This window comes from Myiozetetes cayanensis, unplaced genomic scaffold (assembly GCF_022539395.1).
Source record: "Myiozetetes cayanensis isolate MyiCay16 unplaced genomic scaffold, myiCay2020 scf5-8, whole genome shotgun sequence".
NCBI lineage: Eukaryota > Metazoa > Chordata > Aves > Passeriformes > Tyrannidae > Myiozetetes > Myiozetetes cayanensis.
In genome coordinates this window covers 106,965,920-106,985,198 of record NW_026087742.1, presented here as the reverse complement: position 1 = coordinate 106,985,198, position 19,279 = coordinate 106,965,920, and the positions used below count along the sequence as shown (strand labels likewise).

The following is a 19,279-nucleotide window of genomic DNA, read 5'->3' as shown; positions in this document are numbered from 1 at the left end:
TGGACCTTTTTTTAGTCTTTGGAACGTTTAATGAGACATCCAGAAGATAATCGCAATCAGATTCGGGAATTGGCTCAGACCTTAACAGATGGTGGAATCTTGGATGAACTGATCAATGAAAAACTTGAGAAGTTCAATACTCGATGGGAAGAACTTCAGCAGCAGGTATATTTAGTAACTGACCTGTCTTCCAGAGGACAATCTAACACCTTTAAAAAAAAAATAAAAATAAAAAGTTATCTTCTTGGTACAGTTCCTAAACAGTACACTTCTGAAAATTATGGTAGAAGTGGTTCACGTACGTGTGGTGGGCTAACTCCAGCAGGTAACAAAGCACCACATGGCTGCTTAAAAGCAGATTCACACCCTCGAATTCTGGTTCTTGGTATTTCTGTTTGTTTTTGGTTTTTTCCTGACTTGGAGGAAAAAATGGAAAATTTGGAGGAGAAAACAGGGAGTTTCCAGTATATGAAAATATGACTTTCAAACAGTCTTGCTGAGTGATGGTCGAATACTCTTCAGTCATAATTATCATAGGCATTAAATCAAAAATCTTGAAATCTGCAGGGATTTAATGTGAGAACTACAACATGAAGATATGTGAAATTCTGGAAATAATTTAGATGAATATATAAGTAAATTTATTAGAAATTTATTCACTACTTTCCAATTTTTTCAAATATAGCCAAAAATTGGGGTGCAAGGCTTCTCTGAAAGCTTATTTGAAAGCTCAATCTGATATTTAGCAGTTAAATACTAATAGTGAGATCTGACTCTGAAGTAGAAAACCCCTTTTTTTTTCATAGGCTCCTATGCTGAATTTTGTATGCTGTTTGTGTAGTCTGTTGAAATCCAAACAGCTTGCATCCTTCTTGCATAAAAATATATTACAGGCACGTAACACAATTCAGCTCGTGTTCAAGGTCACTCTACTTCAGACAGGCTAATAGGCTATCCTAATGTGATGAAGTTATTTGGGTTTATTTGAAGAGTTGTGCAGGTAATTACTAAGACAATAAACTCATGTGGGCAGAGACTGTTATGTGAAATATTTATTCACTACTAATAGAGCAACCAAACCAACCCACATTCCATATGAATAATGCTGCAAGACAATGCAGCTTTGCTAGTGACATAGAGATTCATTTTTAGAGGCAGATAATGGCTTTATGTTTGCATGCCTTATCTTCTTTAGTTAATTAAGGTTGAGTGTATTTAGTTCGCTTTTGAACATTTGAGGGTGACTGATAAGCAATGGATACCCTATAGTTACTTTTCAAGGACTGATTCACTTACAACTCTATGTATGGTTCTAAGAAACATTGAACAATTTGAAGCTAATATTGCAAGTGGCCATCATCCCCTGTAATGATGAAAGTGATTCACATCCTGTCTGGCAAATTTCAGAAATGTCAATCAGATATTCTTGGGACTAAGCTTGCAAAAACTGTACAAAACATTATTGTTCAGATGGCTTTACACCAGATTCAATTATTATTGCTGGGTGCTGTTTCTTCATTTCTTTTAGGACTCCCCTTCTTTGTCTTTCAGAGAGCACTTATTCATCATTTGACACAATTTTTCTGTTGTGTCCTCCTCTCAAGAGGAGAAAGGGTATTTCATGCCCCATCTCTATGTGATTGCTTTGAAGGCTGCTAAGTGGGCTGTTTTTGGGAGTTCTGAGGCATTATATTTCTGCAGTGATAACCTGAAGAGACAGAGAAGTCCTCTTTGGTATAATTTGCTGGTTTGGAATACAATTGATCAAAGTTGAATGTACCTTAATGGATGAAAGATCAAATCTTTGTAGTCACTTTCTTGAAAAGCACATTGTGAAATATTCCTAGAATTTGCAGAATTAGTTCTGTCTTGGAGGGTATTAAAAATTCCTGGGCCCAAAAGTAATTCTTTGAATTTAAAAAAAATATGTTTCTAATTTAAGTCTAAACACAAACTCCAATCAACTCTGATTCCAAACAAAAAAAGGAGATTAACAGGTTAACAATTTGATTAAAGACTTACAGAGATGTTGTAATGTATCTCAGATACAACCATTGTAACACCAAGAATCAGGTTAAATTTTAAAGCAAAGTTAAGAAGAAATTTAAAATTTCTTAACTTTTAACATTTTAACTTTACTGCTGTGGTAAAGGTATTTCTCAATAAGAGAGCCAAAACTGAGCCAAAAAAAAAAAAATTAAAAAAAAGTTAATACTTCTGCCTTTCTTGTCAGACTCCTTTCCACAAGTTAATTACCTGTATCTTATCATCTAATTAATGAAGTTTCTTCTGCATTTGGAATAAATATGCCCTGTGGTAAAAGTACTATAACTTTCAAAAAAGTTTTGTTAATTTTTTCTCCCACAGCACAATTACTGAGTACTGCCTCAAGAACACTACTTGGTTTTAACCACAAAATTCTAACCAACATCTTAGTAACTGTGTGTGTGACTAATGTCATGAAACACATGGAGTGTCTATAAATGGAGCTTTTTAATATTCAACATCAAAGAATGAACTTTAGTCATAACCAACTGTTTGAGTACCTTCAGTTTTCCTGATTTTTTGGCCACCTCTCAGTGCAGCCTTTCCATTAGTATGATATTTTATATGAGTAATATGCAATGTTACTATTTCCTGCATTTGTCATTGACCTTTGTTAAATTTTAAACAGATTTATACAATACCTCATATCATAAAAAATGTTATGTTTATCATTAAAAACCCTAAAAATCTATAAAAACCTGTGCAGACCTAAAATTCCCTAAATATTTTTTCTTTTGTCTTACATTCCTATAGTGTCTAACAGCAGGTTTTTTTTCCTTTGATTTTGTTTTCCTTGGCAGCTGTCAACGTTTCACTGGCTCAGAAATAATTAAGCAGTTGGTTATTTTCCTGAGATTTTCTATTTAGCAATTAATTGTTACACACTTCTCTTTAGAAACCAGAGCCTTCAGTTTTATTGACTATGATCTGATAGCAGAGCTGGAGCTTCTTGTTGTGTCCCATTTATACACTGTGATGTTAAACCATCTATTTGTCTCACAGGGAAATAGAAGAATCATAATCTTTCAGGAAAAAAAAATAAACCAACCAAAAAACTCAAACCCACCCAGAACATCATAAATGAAAATGTTTTTATATTATAGTATATAAAATTTCAACTCTCACTTTTCTTTAAAAAATATGCTTATGTAGATTTTCAGATGAACAGACATATGAGTTTTAAGGAAAAATTTGAAACTCAAGTTCACAGATGTATGTCTATAGTATGATTGCCTCTTTTTGTAAAACATTCTTGTGCTTGTCTCCACCAAATTAAGGCAGCACTTATTTATATCTGAGAAAATCATCACAACTATGAAGGTGCCATTTCCCACCACTTGACTATATGGCTCTTTTCCCGCTGCAAAAATAATTCCCCTCTTTGACCACTGAACTCACATCTTGGCCTGGTTATTACCCATTCACCTAAACTGTTCACAGCTTTGGGAAAAACATACTTTGACCTCACTTAGAAGGTACAGAATGTCATACAGGTTCTCAGGCTGTAATCAAATTCTCTCTGAGGACAATGAAAGGTGAGTGTTTTGTCTTTGTGTGTGTTGTGTGCACATAAAGACATCATAAGCATGAATATATAATTATCTGACTTTGTTTGAAATCCAACTGTAAAAATTCAGTCACACTCAGGAAAACATTTAATATTTGATCCATGATGGGAATTTTTCCAGTTGTATTCTGAAATGGGATCTGATGGACATATGCTGATATCAGCACAGAGATGACAATTTTTCATCACCACGTATTTGTCATACAATTTTAAGACTTTATGAATTTACATGCATTGCATTACTTCATTGCCTGCATGCAGTCTGCTTCTAAGGCTGGCAGCAAATATATCTGTACTTAAGCAAGTCCCTAGTTGCAAACAGTATTTATCATGGGTCAGCATTTAACAAGGGTTCAAAGCTTCAGGTATTGCTACAAAAGTAGTTTTTCAGATGAACTTAACATCAGATGTGTGTCCAGTATATTGAATTCTCCAGAAAGTACAGTCACTTATTTTAATGACTCATAAGAATGGAACTTTTTCATGTTAGTCCTACCAGTTAATCACAGAGATCAGTAAAGGCAGAGAGGTTACCTATGGGCTGTAGAAAGCTACTTATCCTGTTTCGTGATTTAATGTGACTTTCAAACTACTGTATAGTGACGGAAAGGGATTGATAGAAAGTGACTGTATCTTAGCCAGGCTTACAAATTGATAGTAATGAGTGCCAAGGTAAGTGGAAGCTGTGTTTTTTAAATTCAGCTGTGTTTTTTGAAATTCGCTACTTTGAACAGAATGTTGTAATATAAGAATCTCAAATCAGATGAAGATAAAAGTCATTTAAGTAGCAAGCCTTAGTACTGTATTGTGAAGTTACACTGGTTTAATGGTTCATTTAGTAAGGTAATAATACCTTGTTGGCTTAGGTGCTCCCATTAACACTGACAGCATGAGTCTGATATGTAAAGCTGCTCATTTCCCCAGAAGGTTCCCGGAACTGGCAGTGATACAAGATTATCTGATCAGTTGTTCTGAAATAGCACAAAGCAGCTTATAAAAACAAATATAGAAAATACTGGTTGGATCCCTGTCCCTTAACTAAGTCAAATAGCTAGCAAGAATGCTCACAAGAAATAATCTTTCTCATTTGTTACATGTGAAGCTCTATAAGAATCTGAGCTCCATGAAGAAGGTACAGATATATCAAATATTCTCACTGAAGTGCTGAGAGATATTTTTGTTCAAGGCAAGAGTTGTAATGGGTATGAGATCAAATTAAAGTATAGCTGGCTTACCAGAGAGAAAAAGGGTGATTTGACTTGAAAAATGGCAGGACACCTAGAAATGTTATTTAAAGAGTGCTTCCTTTCTTTTTTGATTCATGTCAAAGAAAGTTAGTCACTTTATTCTGTGGTCAGCAGTATGGCTGAGGTTGCATAGAGAAAAACTGTGTTGCATTTGAGATTGATGGTAATTACTGTGTGTTTTGTATAAAGCAGAAACTCTACTTAGGCAGTTGCTGTAGTCTGAGTAAAATATGAGTCTGCAGGTAGACACAATGACAGATGCAAGAAAGTAACAGGTTATTTATTATCCATTAAATGCCATATTAAACTGTTACAAATAGTAGTTAAAGCTGACTCATTTATGTCAAGTGCTAAAATATATGTGTGTTCTAAGGACAACTTGGAAGGAGAATTTACTCTTCTGATTCGTTAAACCATAAACTGAGCTCCATTGAAAGGAAATCATCCTCCACCAAAAACAGTTCGTGTAAAAGGCTGTGGTAGACAATCCATGGTGACACTGCTGGTGGGGTAGAAGCAGGAGTCAACTTTTTGGGTTTTTTTAGCCACAGAAGGAAAAAAGTAGTCATTGCTTCTTCCAAACAGCTGTTTGTACTTCATATAAGAGAACTCCATCTCAAGAGAGTCTTTATCCCTCTCACTTACTGAGGTGGATTGCCTCAGATGAGATTGTGATGACATTAACCCTATTCTCAGTAAACAAAGTCTCTTGAATTATATAATAAGATCAGGAGGACTGCCCTGCCTCAGAAAGAAAGAGAGCACTGTCAGGGTGGTTTTATTATGCAGCTTTGCCAACTTGCACTCTGTATAGAAATACTCAGTTTATGCATTGGCTTTTCAGGATCCTACATTTTTTAGAACTTGTCTATGCTATTTGAGCATTGTTTCTTTGTTTCTTACGAAGAGAACTGAATGGGTGGCAAAAAGATGCGCAATTTATCCTACAGAAAGGTGGATGAGCACAAGCCAGGAGTCCTATGTTTGATTCTTTGCCTAAATTTTTGGGAAAAAAAGTATGGGGAAAAATGTATTATATGCATTATTACTGTGAATACTGATAACATTGTCATTGTTTTTAGGCCGTGAGAAGACAGAAAAGTCTTGAACAGAGCATTCAATCTGCACAGGAGACTGACAAAACCCTGCGCTTAATCCAAGAGTCTCTTGCTGTTATTGACAAACAGCTGACAGCCTACACTGCAGACAGAATTGATGCAGCACAGGTCCCTCAGGAAGCACAGGTAAGGTATATACAGGTTTAGCTGATGTGTTTACTAGTTTTGTTAATCAACCAAAGAGTGTTTGGTTGTCTCTCAGCCTCTTATTAAAGAGGATTTGCAACATGATCAGTAAGAAAGTGCAAGTAAATTTTGTGTAGGATTACTTTGAGAAGTTTAAGCTACTCTTCTAGTAAAGTCATATCTTCCTTCTGATTTATATACCTGTCCAGAAGATGCAAAGAGCTATAAATGTCATGGAACACTATGCAGTAAATTTAAAATGGCAAGGATAAACAATGTGACTCTTTAAAATCCCATTCTCAAAAGAAGAAACTTATCAAAGTTGATTATGTGGCTTAGGGTTTGTTACTAAATTATTCCAACATAGACAACATTGCTAATTATTTCATAGTGTGCACATAAATGTACTTATATTCAAATTTTTACAGCTCATGTAAGTCCAATAGAAAAAGCTTTTCACATTATTTCTTCACTCTTTCTTCAAAAGGGCTTATTCATCCTTCAAAATAAAAATGTACATCTAATTAACATTTTTACTCTTTTGTTCCATCTGTAAGATGTGCTTTACTGTAGCATTGAAAGGGCAAGAATACAAACAAAATAAAACCAAACATCTCTGCTATAAAAATATTAACACTCTAAAGTACTATATACAAGAACTTTTCTGTTAATTCCATCTATATTTAGGCAGTCAGATTACAAATGTAAACAAACAGGCAAAAAAAACCCCAAGAGGTAGGTTGAAAACAAATGCTTTATAGTTATTTTAGAGAAGACATTCAATTGTGTTTCTTCTGACATTTAAATCATTCTAAAAAGTGGGTATCTTGTTTGGAGTAGGTGATCTTAAATATATTCAGAGCTGAATATATGCAGCCCTGAAAATAATTTTTTCCCTTCATTAAAGAAATAAAGGTTTTCATGTCATTTGAATTAGAATGTAGTTAGGTGTAACCTTTCAGTTACTTTTCATGTGTGTATGTGTGTGTTAGTAGGTACATGCAGACTTTTTATATGTATAAATGAATTACAAATGCTATATTTAGAAAACAGGATTGTATTTGCATTCAGTCTGATAAGATCAGATTTAGACAAATTGCTTCAGTTTGAACCCTAAATAATGTTAGCTATCAGCTGACTCTCTTGAATTTTTTTCTTCTTCCTTGAAATATGAATTATGTAAGCAATTTTTAAAAATAAGATAAAAATTAGCATTTGTTAAAGATGCATCAGTTTGATTTCTGATCTTGTAATTATATAAAGTGAATACATTAAAAAAAATATATATGAACATGTGCTTTTTTTTTTTTTCTGGTGTATTTGGACCCTTGCATGTTTCCCATGTCCCATGGATGCATTTGGTTTATGTGCATCCACAGGTACAATACTGGCGATGACTACAGACTCCATAAAAGAAAGTAATTCAGAACTTCAACACGTGAAGCAGCACAAAACTCACCCTTAATTAGCTCACTTTCATAGGAAAATTTCAGCTCAGCACTTTTGCAGAATCTGGGATTTTTTTCTTGAGATTTTATTGTCTGATGTCAAGTTCACCTGATTGTACTATATCCACTGTGGGAAAACCAGCTTAGAGGCTGCTGAGTTTTTCCCTTTCATGTTTTGATTTTATGGTGCCAGTGAGACATAATGAAAAAAAAAAAAAAACCAACTTAATTAACAACTGAACAGATTTAATGCAAATATTGAAGTTCTCTGAAGTTCAGTTGTGAAGTTCTTTAAAATCCTTAGAGGGAAAGGGAATAAACAATCAATTTCATGTGGGTAAATACACTGAGTCATTCCTTAGCAAACAGCCGTGGCAGCCGGTGGCAGAATAGGCACAGACTGAATGGCCTCATCTCCTGTGGAGCTTCTGCTGGCACAGGTCTTTTGTAGAGCTGAAAGCAGTTCATTCATCTAAGATACCCTTCAATAGTGTCTGCACAGCTGGAATGGGAATCTTTCAGTCAGTGATGTTGCTTTCTGGCCAGGGATCAGTTTATCCATGCTGAGGGATTTAGCAAACCGCTCAGCAATATGTGTTGCATTTCTAAGAGAACATATGGGAGAATTTATAATCAGAAAGCTGCTGAGGGTTTGGGAGCTCTGTGTGTTTGCTTCAAAAAATTCAAGTATGTTTAGGGCATTGATGGGAGGATTTATCTTTGTTTCACCTGATCGGAATTGTATCTGAAAAAACAAAATTATATTTTGCTCCTTTTTCTTAAGTGAAATGATCACTTTAGTTTATTCAGAAAGTTGACAGAAGGAAAGGGGAGTCGAGTATGTACTGTTCAACTTCTCCTTAGGATCACTTTTTGAATGTAAATTCTGTGTGCTTCTTACTCCACCATGTGGCACTGAGAATTTAATGCTGGAGAGCCAAATTATTTGGAATACAACTAAAGATGCTGTATGCAGACAAAACAATCTAACAGCAACCACACAGATAAATCAGTTCAGATTCCTCGAGGTCTGATGATAAAAGGAGCTAGAGTGAGATAAATTATAAAGCAATATCCCAAAAAGAAAGATTATTTCTTTGTATGCTTGATCTCGTGACCCCAGTGGAAGTCCTCTTAATATTTCTAAACTTGCCAAGAAAATAAAGAGAATTAAGTCATCATCATAAGAATTTGCCAGTTGCTGACTTTATTTCAAGTACTCTTTAACTGACAGGAAGAATATAAATCTGTACTGAAAATATTACATTTATATGACAAAATATTTTCCAAATAATTATTTACAGCTTTGTTATTTAATAACTTTTGTTGGGAAAGAGAATCTCTGCTATATACATCTTCTTAGTCAGAGTGACTGTGTGAGGATTTTTATTATGGGAGAGAAAATAAACTTATTTCACTTCTCACATGCATGTGACAAATCACTTTTCTACTGTTCTCCTGGTAGACTTATGTAAAATGCAGTGTGGAGAGTGACTGAATAATGTTGTGGTTTTAAAAAACAAAAATTTAATCTACCTTTACAATCAACTCCTTGGATAACTTCAGTTCTGTAGTGATAAGCACTTCTAAGTGAAGGTGATTATCAATCTGTTTTTAAAACACCGTTGTGCTTTGTTCAAAATGGAAGTGAATGTGATGATATAATGGCAGGATTGTTCAGTTGTTCAATATGTTGCCTGACGGGAATCATGCCATGCTTAGTTGCCTTCAGACTAACATTTTGGGACAAAAAAATTCACAGTCATCTACTTAGAAAAGTGTTAAAAGTACTTACACTTACCTTTCCTCTGCTGGTAATTGTGCCAATTGTTTTGTTCAGCCATGTGTGGATCGGTGGTCAGAGGAAGAGCTGATAAGTGTTATTCAGAAGTGTAAGCTTACATTTCATTATCTATGAATTTTGAATATCTATGCAGATTTCTGTACTATGCAGGTTGTCACACTACACATCTCCACAGCATCTTAACTCTGCATTTTAACTGCATGAACTGCATTTTTCATGTTTCAGTCTTGCCTTGTCAATCATGTTTTTACCATCTGATGATTTTCTTTTCTCACTTGGACTCTTCAGTTAATATTTCTTTAAAAGTAGTGTCTGTAACTAAGTATGTGTTTTGTGGTGAGACTTAACCTGTAGGACACAGTAATTTATGTGCACTGCTACATGGTTATATACAGGCTATTATATTCTGATATTCTAGAAATTAAATGAAGGCAAGTTTTTCTCTCTATTCAAAAAAAAAAAAAAAAAAAGAAATAGATAAGAACCACTGAGAAAAGCAAAGGTAGAGATAATAGCGGAAAATATAAGTGTTTTCTTGTGGATGTTAAGAAGTCAATGAAATAAATTCACAAGTCAAAAGAGACAAAAAAGTCAAAATGGTCGTGTCAAAATTGAATCCAAATGGACGTTTTTGGCAGGTGTCAAATTCTTTTACATCTGTTCAGGGCTGATTTAATCTTTCTGCCTGTGAGAAGAAGTAGCAAATAAAAAAATAGACATGCCTTCTTGTTATAAGCCTTACTAACTTTTCTTTTAATCTTTCCTCTAATGTGTTTGTTCTCTCCAATTCTGCATTTTGATGTCAGAGTAGGTGATGCTTCATCTCTTCTGCAGAGCAATTTAAAAAAGTAAGACAGAACAATCTCCATGCTATGTCCATAATACCTAATTGCTTAAACACTACTCTTATCTGTGCTGTGCTGTTCTGACCTATTCAGATAAGAACTGCTCAATTATATGCTTTCCAGAGTGACTGAGGTCGAACAAAGTAAATGGGAAAATACAACCAAAAATCGGTTAGTTGATAAGGCGAGGAAGCAAACTGTTGAAATACTGGGTGTGATATGGATTTTTTTTTTTTGACATTCAGACTTTCTTCTTCCTTTTATGTACAGTTCTAAATTCGAAGACGTCAAGAAATTATTTGGCTTGAGGTACTAAATAATGCTGAGTCACCACTAATTTGGTCCTTGTGCCACACAAAAAGGGAAGATAATGCTGTTAAAATTCAAGCACACTTTTAAATCTTTTAGTCATTTTGCTTTTACAAAAACTTTGCTTCAGAAAAATATTTTAATTATCTAAATAGTACTGATAATTTAGAAACATAAATACACTTTTGCAATTAAATTTAGACTTAATAGTTTCCTCTATTTTTGTAAGTTTTTTTCTCTTAAACTTTAATACATTTTCCATATAACTTGTGAAAAACTGCTTTTAATATAGTGTTTTAATACATGGTATACAAGTCATTATAACATGTAATATCCCTGTAAAGTAGACAGCTTACAGTGTACACAGCTTTATACTTAATAACCTATGAAAATATTATTTAAAATACATGTATTTTTACTCTTTCTTTTTACTATTAAAGTTACTGTAGTGTAAGATAAAAATATGTGCATATGTTTAAAATTATAGCTAGTCTTCAGAGTATCTGAAAATTCTTGTATACCATAGGAAAAAAAATAAAATCTAAAATAACTTTTTAATGCAGGAGTAATGGCCTCAAATGCATGTCCTGGTGGAAACATACCTTGTCTTTATTTCATAGGGTAATTTTTCTCAGTAGTACTGTCTAACAATTCTGCTAATGACAATTTCTTATTTTCTAACAGTTTAAACATAAAAATATATGAATCATCCTTAATTATATTGTTTCAATGTACTTTGTGGGAATTCTTTTCCATTATGTTGCTCTAGCCAACACTGCTTAAGTTAGTTGTTTCTTATAAGGTTGATTTATGGTGAACCAAAAAAACTGATATTTTTCCTGTAATCACACACTGATTTTGCAGACAGAGATAACCAGAAACATGTGTTAGAAAATGGATTAAGTTAGTATAATAATGAACTACATGTCATTATACATTTACTGTACCTACAGATACCGAACATAGATTCTGGTCAGTATTATACCACAAGTTGTATACTGTTTTAGATATAACACAGCTCTCTGAGATGAAGATGATGCTATACCTACAGGATACTTCAATCAGTTTTCTCTCAACTTGGCTGGTGATACTGTGGAAATAAGAAGAAATCAGAATAGTGAAGCACATCAATTTTCAATATATTTTTTTCTATGATTAATCTTTAATATTTCTATCAATGAAAACTTTTTTTCCTTCAGAAAAAAAAAGAAACCTATATTGAATTCCTGAATCATCTTAGTCCAGGATCTCCATGTCTCTCTTGAACTGAGAAGTCCAGATCTGAACATAGCACTCCAGATGCAGGGCAGAGTAGAGGGGCAGGACCACCTCCCTCGACCTGCTGGCAATACTGTGTAGCCTAGAACTGCTGTTTAATATGTCTAAAAATCAACTGTTCCAAACAATTTTAACGACATAAAATTGTCCTCCAAACCCTGCTGATTGCTATATTTGTTTTCCAATAGAAAATACAATCTGAATTAACAAGCCACGAGATTAGTTTGGAAGAAATGAAGAAACGAAACCGGGGTAAAGATGCTGCCAAAAGAGTGCTTTCCCAAATTGATGTGGCACAGGTATACAAATTTTATTTCCTCTGTTTTTCCTTCACTCATTCAAACGACCAGCATGAGTAGTACTATTATTGTAGTATGAAGTGTTCTTAAGGTGTCTCTTCTGTATTAGCTGCTGCTTTCCAGCCAAGAAATTAGAGTGGATAAAACCATCCATATCTTCGTACTGCTCATTTTTTATCTTACAGACTTCCTGTCTAGTTGGCAACAGTTCTAGGGTGCACAGAGGTGACATAACCAACTGGTAAGGGCACTGTATAATAAGGGGTGTTTTGAATTTGCTGCAATTGCAAGAAATAAAACTACAGTGAGGCTTTTTGATATACCTTTTGAGGTATTTGAAAATGTTTACAGTGAAAAGTATGTTAAAATATTTAGAAATATTTAGTAGATCTGCATTTGAAATACAAATTATGCTGAGCAGTGCAATGCAGACGACAGATTAAAATGTTAGCTAATGATTATTTCACCTAGCTTAAAAGACATAGAGAGACCTTAACCCTAAAGAAAAATACCTATTTTTACCCATTAGTGATGGGTTCTTGACTATTTTGCCATCTTTTTTTATTTTTTCTTTGACGTTAGTGCCAAAGTTCCTCAGGCTGCAAAACAAAGGTCATCATTCATTAGGAAAAATAACTTTATTATGGCGGTCTTTTTCTTCATATCTGTCAAATATTTCTACATATCTTAGTTTCAGTTTTATTTTTTTTATTATGGGTAACACTGAAGGCTTTTTAGAAGTTAATTAATTTGAAATTAACAAATTGATTTTTTTAATGTTTCATCTTCGCTACAAGACCAGCATTTCTTTCCTGATAATATTTATATTTCTGTATTTTTTCTGTGTTCCTTTACACTAAGTCAGATTCTGACGGTCTCCATGGCAGCTGTGAAGTTGCCCATATTTCACCAGTGAAATGGAGACATCAGATGACTGTGTATCTAAACGTTCCTAAATTCAACAGCATGCAAGGGAGCATTACCTTTTCTAAGTGCCTTTTTTTTAATAATCCATCTCTATGCAGATATTTTTCTTTGTGAGATTTGTCTAGATGATGATATGCACCAGCTTGAGTTTTGAGAAATTGGCAGGGTCATCTTGAGACTCTACTTTGCCAACATCAGATAAAATATAAACAAAAAAATAGTAAATTTACAGGCCTAATGTAAATATCAACTACCAAAACACATAAAAGGTGAGCCCTTTGTTAAAAATATTTATGGCTGTATTTGATTTTAGGCCAGTGAACTCTCTGAATTCTTTTAGATCGTCAGGCAATATCTTTAGTGGTAAAATACATTTCACAAAATGTGTTGTGGTTTACTATTTTCTAAAGAGTATTCTCACTTAGAAACACATAATGCATGCATTTCCATTTTTTGTCACTAAGTAATAGTTCTAATTTGGCATCTTTATTCTAATATAAGTTCCATTACCTAGACAGAAAGTAAACAATTAGGAAAATAAGTAATTACATTAAGATTGTGAATTATTTATTAGCAAATTATTATGGTTTATTTATTAGCAAAATAAATTGTGGATTAGCAAAATAAAAAAAATATTTCTGCTAAAGTGATATAATTCCAAGTTAGCCATAATAAACTAAGAATTTTTACATGAAAGTGAATCTTTTCTAAGGAATGGCTATTTTTGGAAATTCAGTACTGAATACTTTGCTAGTCAACCTTTTGCATACAATTAATTTTACTCATCCTCAGTTGTCCTTTTCTAGACTATGTTAAATCCTACTGAGACCTCCAGATAAATAGCTTTCCTTTTCCTGTCATTTGTTTTAAATTTTCTGGTTTTAAGCTGTTTTCGAAACATGGTGATCAAAACTGAGCAGATTAGCTTTATACAATGACTTTTATACTGTGGCAGGTATTTTAATTTCTGTTTCCCTTATGTTCCAAATTATTCCAAATACCCACTTTGCTTGTTTTGCTGCTTGTAAGCATTGAGATAATATTATTTTAAAACCGTTGGAGATAAATATAAGTACATAATATGGCTGCTATATTTATCTGTTAGAACTCAAGTGAGAGTGCTAAAAGATAATTTAAATCCCAATTGCATATTGAATGTTCTTCTACATTGCCTAATTTCTAGGTGAACTCAAAATAATTTGCTTGTTTTTTCCTACAGATCCTCAGTACTGTGCAAGTCTGCAGTGACTCTTCACAGATGGCTTTAATTTTCTCTGCCATTGATACTGTCATTCTCCCTTTAATTCATTTTCTATGTATTGACCAACACAAATTGTAACAAACAGATGTGGCAATGCAAGCTTCCCACAGGACTTGATCTTTATCAAACTGAAGTGACACAAGAGGATGAAAAACTAATTACGTAGGAATTTAGTGTATGCGAACACACTGAAAAAAAAGACAACTTTTTCCTACTCTTTGTTTCCTGTTTTTATACAATTGTTCACTTATTTATATAGAGAAAGACTTTCTTCCTTACCTCATTGGACCTCAATTTCATAAAACGTATTTAATGAGGAAAGCTATTGGAGGGAGCTGCTAGATATCTACATCCTTTCCTGTGGCACCCAAAATTGTCTGTTCATGATTCCTACCTTCTTAGACTGATTCTGTTCCTTATCAGATTTTTTCTCGAATTTGTACAGGACAGACCACTTTGTAGTGGAATAAAGTGTCCAGAGTTGAAGATAAAAAAATCATGTGTGTTTGCAGATGCTGAATTCCTATGTAATTACTTATCTGTTTCTTAGTGACGTTCATTCTTTGTTTTAATCAAATAGTTGAAAAACTTATGCAATAATACTTTGCTCTGTACGTCCACAGAAAAATTAGTTCTTTTTCAAGTAGATAATTAAAATGCCCTCACTTTGCTTTATTTTTAATTATTTCCCCTCCCCCTGAGGTAGAGATCATGTGAGCAAGCAATATAATTAATGCACAAATATAACAAATTGTGAAAATTGCAAAATTAGAGGCAAAGCTTGCCATAGATTTTTCTGCCTTCAAATTACTTTCTTTTTGCTCTAGGTTAGGCTTTTTAAAATTGAAATATAAATCAATTTTATACTCTAAATCTCAGATTTTGTGCTAGACCTACTTACTTTATTTGGGTTTCTTTGGCGAACTAAAAGATTCATTCCTCATACCAAGAAGCAGCAAATGGTATTGTTGATGAGCTTTCAGTCTGCCATGTGGATGTCTTATGCTCAATCCAATAAATCTCTCTTCATCCCACAACCCCCAACACTTTGCATATTGAAAAATACAAAGCCTCTCCCTTTCTTCGTTTGTGTCTATGGGCTCTGCTCTCTCCGGTGCTCTGGAGGATGAAAGACTTTTTATCCTCTGGTGAAGACCAAGATTCTCTGCCACTGGCATTTTCCTCAAAAATTTTAAATTCTTTAAATAAGAAATTGCTGACTGATACTAGGTCTGGGTGCTCTGAAACAGGACTAAGACTTGATTTCACACTTACTGCTCACCCATATTTACTTTTCAGAAAAAGCTGCAGGATGTGTCCATGAAGTTCCGCTTGTTCCAGAAGCCAGCCAACTTTGAACAGCGCCTACAGGAGTGCAAAAGAATTTTAGATGAAGTGAAATTGCAGGTGCCCAAGTTGGAGATGAAGAGTGTTGAGCAGGAAGTAGTACAATCACAGTTGGATCACTGCATGGTGAATATTTATGTCTGTCTGTTGGATTTATGCTGAGAAAACTAAAAGTCATAGAATGTTGTCATTAATTCAGGATAAGAAACAAAGTATGAGATACACACACACACACACAGAATTCTCATTTCAGTGAACTTTCAAACAATAGGCATGCACTTTCACAATGTGAAAAGGCCAATTGTGATCCCACTAATTCCCACTTCCCATCTCGCATATGAGTTTATCTTCCTGGATTGGCTCTATTTTCCACAGTATTCTACATTCACAGGACCCTGTGATGTAACCAAAAGAGATGCTGCAGGGCACAAGTCTACTGTAGCCAGGAAACACAAAACATAATGAAAACCAGAGAATACAGCTTCCATGAGATGGCATGCTATGAATTTCTTACAGTTCAAGAGCTAAAGATGACCTGCATATGTCCTAAAGAATATGAGGAAAATCTGTACATAACCCATTAATACCCTTATAATCCTGAAACCCTTTACTCTTGAAAGGAAGTAAAGCTAAAGGTGAGCACTATGTACTTGATGATAATAGAATAGATATTTTAACAGCAAAAATCATCCTGTTTTTTTTTTAAGCTGAGAGGATTTTGTGAGTTTTTTGTTTGCTGGTTTTTGGATTTGTTTTTTCTTGGGGCAATGACATGCCTGAAGAATTTTTTTCCTCTCTCAACCTCTTTCAGATAGAACTTAAATTAAAAAATAAGCATGGAATGAGTCAATGTTATTTCTTTACATCTTGGGTTTTTCTTAAATGAAGTTGCTCTTAAATTCACATTCTTTTTAGAATGACATGGTAATTAGAAGCTCTGTACTGAATTAAAGTGTCTTCACTCAGCAGCTGGATTTTGCAGCCCTGACATATTTTGTGGGTCATACAACATACAACACATAGTATGGGTCATACAACGTATTCCTAATTTGCTGAAAGTTTTCAGTGATGAAGAATATATTTAGCATATTAAGCACCTAGAAGGCAGTTGGGCTATATACATACTACCTTTAAGTTAAAAAAATCCTAACCATTTTAAGAATTGGCTTGGTAGTTAAATTTAGATTATGGAGAAAATGCACTGTTCTGGCTGGTTTTTGTCAGATTTGCTGAAAGAAAAGTCTTGTCTTTACTGTCCAGACATGCTAGAGACAGATTTTACATAGTGGGAGATACTGCTACTAAAAGAAAAGCTAAAAAAAATAATGATGAAAAAAGTACAGTGTCATTTATTTTGCAGTTTTGTATAAGTACACAGGACAGTAAATTTACTTTTCAACACATGATGGCAAAATGCTGGAACACAGACTTAAGCTAAACTTCTCAACATCTTCATATGTGCAGTTCTTCACATATCTGTGTGGTAATGGACACTGTGTATCTCTGAGGAGTCTTTTTTCATTGTGAATGTTAGTAGAATTTCCAAGCCGTGGCAGAATTTATTCTTAGATTAAAAAGAAAAATAAATTTAACTTCTGCGTTATTTACATGAATGTTAATTGGCCATTTATGAGGCTGTTAAAGATACCAAATTTCTGCATATAGAAAGAAAGAACCCTTTTGTTGTTCTTATTATCACTCATTTGAAATGTTAGGAAAATATATTGTGTTTACAGATTGCTTGCATGCCATCACTTACTGAACAGCTGGTTTTCCCTTAATTTTTGCTTTTACTTGAAATAGTGCAGGAAAATGCAATGAATTGTATATTTTACATTAACCTCATTATGTTGCTTTTTTATTTAGTTTTTTTTAATTGATAACTTTTTTAACAGTATAACACTTATTAAATGTAAGAGTAATCTTCTATCCTTTCAGTCTCTTGATTTAGTAATATGAAAAACTGTCAGATTTTAAAATTAGTAGCTATTTGTAGTTCAAATACATCCAACAATCTGTATGAGTTGACAAAATACATATGCTGTTGTTTTAAATACTGAATTATCTAAATCAGTTTGAAAACAACCTTTGCCATATCTTAAAACAATTGGTAATGGTGTGTACTTTCTTATGTCTAAATAATGGCTTGTCTTTGAGGTTACTGTTAGCAAAGATGGTCTATTCTGCATCTGTTAATTTGACTTCTGGTTTAGAAATTAATGATTTTTTTCCCCATAAGCTTTTTTAATACACACACTCAGGGTGAGTTTTCTCTATCATCAGGCCAAATCCTTTAACTTTCAAGTGGGAGTGGAAGGTGCTCATCCATGATGGTTCTTTTATGCAGCAAATAATGCAAAGTGTGCCTTCAATGGTCTTTCCTAGTTTTCATATTTTAATGGTTGTGTTTTGTCTTTATATTTCTGTTTGATTAGAAATTATATAAAAAGCTGAGTGAGGTGAAGTCTGAAGTGGAAACAGTAATAAAAACTGGGAGGCAGATTGTTCAGAAGCAGCAGACAGAGAACCCCAAGGAACTGGATGAAAGGCTTACAGCTTTGAAGTTGCAATATAATGAGTTGGGTGCAAAGGTAAGCTCTATGTTTTTAATACAAAGCTACGTGTTCTTTTTAACTGGCAAAGTGAAGAATAATCTTGGTAGGGTAAGTAAATGTTGGGGGTTTTTTATCAGTTCCATTCATGGTTCTCCCATTTTCTGAAGAGTGGGACAGAAAAAACGGAGTCAATCCTCAGCATGGCTATTCAGTTGCTGTGAGGAAAAAAAAAAACAAACCAAACAAACAAAAATCTAGGAAAATATAAAATTCTTTTATTAAAATTTAAAATTACACTTTCTTAATAATTTTTTTTCTACTAGTTCATTGGTTTTTAGAGGTCAGATGGGGGATGCTTTTTCATTTTAATGCTGAAACAATCACTTGTTTCAAAACACTTTGCGTCAGAAAAATGCTTAGATTGTTTTGCTTAAAGAACTACTTCATTAAAGAGAGAATTCTGCCTTTTAATTCCCTTCCACCTCTGACTGTACAGATCTTAAAGTATGTTATGTCCATATCTTGTGGTTCAAAAATCTATTGATCAAAAAGTTGTTGCCACTGCAGCTTTTCTCAGGAGGCATCTGTGTACCACTGTGCTTTGTGGCTTCTGCAGACATGACCACGCCTGTGGTCAGTTTTTGTTGTAACCATTCCCTGATTTAAATGTCAAGAACAACCCTGACTTGCATTTTCACTATATCTTAATAGGTAAGCCACGCCCCAATGGGAAAATGTTTTGTTTACTCGATTTCCAATGGGAAAAGAAACCATATGTCAGTCCATAAAGGCGTTTTATTCTCAGTCTGCATTATCACTGGAGTAAAGTACAATGCACTTACAAGGACCTTGGAGCGCTGAAGAGGAATTCTGGCACTGTCCTAAAGATTTCATTTAAATAATTCAGTTAACAATTATCCCTCTTTACTCTGTTTTCTTCCTCTTGCTCTCATTAGAACTATTCACAGAACTTATAAAAACTGTAGGATTAGAGTAAACTTGCTGTGACTAAATGACTGAAGATTGTGAATGACAGATACACCTGTCTGTTTATTTCTAAAATTTATAGACTCAAATATAAAAAACTAGACAGGAGGCAAAT

The 19,279-nt window shown here is 33.9% G+C and overlaps 1 protein-coding gene across 10 annotated transcripts in view; it reads left to right on the top strand.

Moving 5' to 3' along the window:
- The window catches only part of DMD (dystrophin), a 1,047,400-nt gene that overhangs the window by 419,319 nt on the left and 608,802 nt on the right, over positions 1–19,279 (top strand). For all 10 annotated transcript variants that reach the window (XM_050333288.1, XM_050333286.1, XM_050333290.1 and 7 more), the window contains 5 exons: positions 16–165; positions 5,943–6,104; positions 11,977–12,087; positions 15,575–15,748; positions 18,058–18,213. In XM_050333288.1, coding sequence (XP_050189245.1) covers positions 16–165; positions 5,943–6,104; positions 11,977–12,087; positions 15,575–15,748; positions 18,058–18,213 — 753 coding nt within the window. The remainder of the gene's footprint in view (positions 1–15; positions 166–5,942; positions 6,105–11,976; positions 12,088–15,574; positions 15,749–18,057; positions 18,214–19,279) is intronic.